This window comes from Buceros rhinoceros, unplaced genomic scaffold (assembly GCF_000710305.1).
Source record: "Buceros rhinoceros silvestris isolate BGI_N320 unplaced genomic scaffold, ASM71030v1 scaffold12991, whole genome shotgun sequence".
Classification (NCBI taxonomy): domain Eukaryota; kingdom Metazoa; phylum Chordata; class Aves; order Bucerotiformes; family Bucerotidae; genus Buceros; species Buceros rhinoceros.
In genome coordinates this window covers 1-2,567 of record NW_010396013.1, presented here as the reverse complement: position 1 = coordinate 2,567, position 2,567 = coordinate 1, and the positions used below count along the sequence as shown (strand labels likewise).

At 47.6% G+C, this 2,567-nt stretch overlaps 1 protein-coding gene across 1 annotated transcript in view; it reads right to left on the bottom strand.

The window, feature by feature from the left end:
* SLC35C2 (solute carrier family 35 (GDP-fucose transporter), member C2) overlaps positions 1-1,462 on the bottom strand; it is a 2,753-nt gene extending 1,291 nt beyond the window's left edge. The window contains exons 1-5 of the mRNA XM_010145753.1: positions 1,403-1,462; positions 1,109-1,181; positions 762-930; positions 389-472; positions 5-52 (exon numbers count right to left, since the gene is read on the bottom strand). Coding sequence (XP_010144055.1) covers positions 5-52; positions 389-472; positions 762-930; positions 1,109-1,174 — 367 coding nt within the window. The 5' untranslated portion in view covers positions 1,175-1,181; positions 1,403-1,462. The remainder of the gene's footprint in view (positions 1-4; positions 53-388; positions 473-761; positions 931-1,108; positions 1,182-1,402) is intronic.
* Positions 1,463-2,567: the final 1,105 nt, after the last annotated feature.

Sequence of the window (2,567 nt, the reverse complement as noted above, 5' to 3'; positions counted from 1 at the left end):
ATTCCTGCTTCATGGAAATGGAAGAGCTTCTCTGATATTGACAAAGGCAGGCCTAGGAAGAAGACAGTGAGTAGCAGAGTACCTTTCCCAACACCCAGAACACCTCACAACAAGATGGGGTTGGGCTGCTCACATTCCAGTATCAGGAGGATGTGGAGCCTGTTCTTCATAGCCAGTATAACCACAAATGTGGTAGGCTAATATTCCTATGCACTCTTTAATTTTCTGCCAGTATATCTGGGTCCCTGTAATTCTATGTCTCTGACTACATTGTAAAGTTCACAGCTGTTCACTTATCTAAATAAATCATCTCAAACAACAAACTGCTCAGCAATCTCCCCAACCACTCTATAAAGCTATCCCTGCATTCTCTAATTAACTCACGCACCCTCAAACACCACAAAGAGTGGGAAGAGACCCAGGAACATGAGCGGCTGCAGGTGAAACATGATATCAATGGGGTTCTGGAGCCCTGAAAGAGGAGAATCAATAACAGATGAGGTAGCAACAAGCCAGGGAATAACATAGCTCCTAGAGCCTTTGTTAGCACCATTTCTAGACATACACCTCATTTATACTGCCCACACCTGTGCTGCTGCAGACACCAAGCCACCTTCATTACCCATCAACAGATAACCCCTGCCCCAGGTTCCAGACACTGACCCGTACATTAGCTGTTTTGTTTCTGCAGCAAGGGCTACCACCTCCTTATTACCCTCCCGTTACCAGCATCACCCCTCGTTTCCTAACACCCTACATACCCAGTTCAGCCTTCTGCATAAGTAGCTGTGTGAGCGTCCAGCGAATACCCCCGAGGAAAGAGGCACAGAGCACCAGCATGAACCCCTGCGCGTTGAACTGTGCGGACTTGTAGGTGAACATGAAGAGACCCCCAGCGATGAGCAGAACCACCAGCAGCAATGCCACCCTCTGGATGAGAGCAAACACAAAGTCACTACTGACTCGTGGAGCTGAAGAGAGACAGACAGTCCTTTCTTTCAGATTCACCCACAGAATCACATTCTTTCCCTACTTATATGTTTTGTGTACTGCTTATTTCCCTGGGCCTGATCTTCTCCCTCCCTAAAGCATTGTGTGGGACCCTTACCACTTCCTCCAGCTTGAAGAGCAGTGAAAAAAGCAGGATGAAGAGAATGGCAGAGGATTTGGTCATCGTGTAGCTGTAAGGACCAAAATACAGTCAGTCTCTTCCAATGCAGTCCTTCCCAGCAAAGCGCTATTAGAACTAGATCACCCACTTCCACATCAGTACAAGCAGGCTATGGCAGACCCCGCGTTCCCACCCCACTGAGCCGCAGACCCATTCAAAGAAACTGACCCTGACAAAGCCCTTTCTGAACCCCACCAGAGGGCTCCCAGGGAAGACGGTGTTTGTACTCACAGGGAGACAGTGACGTATAGGAAGCTCCAGTTACTCAGACCAATATCCAAGGAAGTTGACAGCGCTAAAGAATCAAAGAAAAAATCCCGAAGTTAACTGTCTTCCACTATGTAAAAAAACCCCCCAACACCTTCCCCCCCCCCCGCTACTTGACCATTAACAGAGAGTAGAGAAAACTCAGGAAAAAAAAAAATACAATCCTCCACAAACCACATTATTCTCAGGTTAACTCTTCAGTACCAACAGAGCTCAGATATCCTCAGCTCTTCATGTTTGTCCCATTCCCCGCGATTTCAGCTGGCACCCACTGAACAACACTATGCAAAAGTGCAGAAACAACCCTCACCTCTGTGGCTAAAAGCCATCAGAGATTTACCCTAAGTCTTTTTTTAATGTATCAGAGCATGATAACTGGTTGTGACTTCTTCCCTGCCGGGGTCACTCCCACAACTGGTAAGTATGAAGGCCACTCCAAGAAGCCTGGCAGCAATTCTCAGCACACACCCTTAATCCTGGTGCAGCTCTTGTTACACTCTATCCTCCCTTGTTGATAAACTTCACACCACAAGAAACTTTTATGGATCCAGTGGCATGCTGCACTGGAAGGCTGTATTGTTACAGACGTGAAGAAAGCATTTTTCAGGAATCCATGGGGCATGTTACCGAAGGTATCACAAACTTGCCAGCGATCTTAGAACAGATACTGTTCTGTGAGAGACAGCATGACTGAACCAACATAACACCGAGCCAAGGAACTGCTGAGGCAGCTATTTGCTCTGTGCTCTGAGTAGGAGCTTTGCTCCTTCGTCTCAGCTACGGCAGGTTTGCGTACCACATACAATGAACTTCTGCATCATAAAGACCAAGTTCCCATCAGAGAAAGCTCCTGAAATAACATAAACACATGGCTTGATACCAGCTTTAATGAGAAAAATTAATCTGCAGAGACAACTGATGGAGGTGCTGTGGAAGACTCTCACGGCATGTTCCCACATGCCAGTGGCTCCTTCAGAAAAAATACGTTCTGTGTGACCTCTCCACATTCTAACCAGTTTTCGTGAAGACCAATAAAGACAGCACGTCCAGAGCCAAAGCTTCAAGTAACCCCTACGCCTACCCTGTCCGGAGACGCGCGGGACGCCCGCAGCAGCGCTTGCCGCTCCCC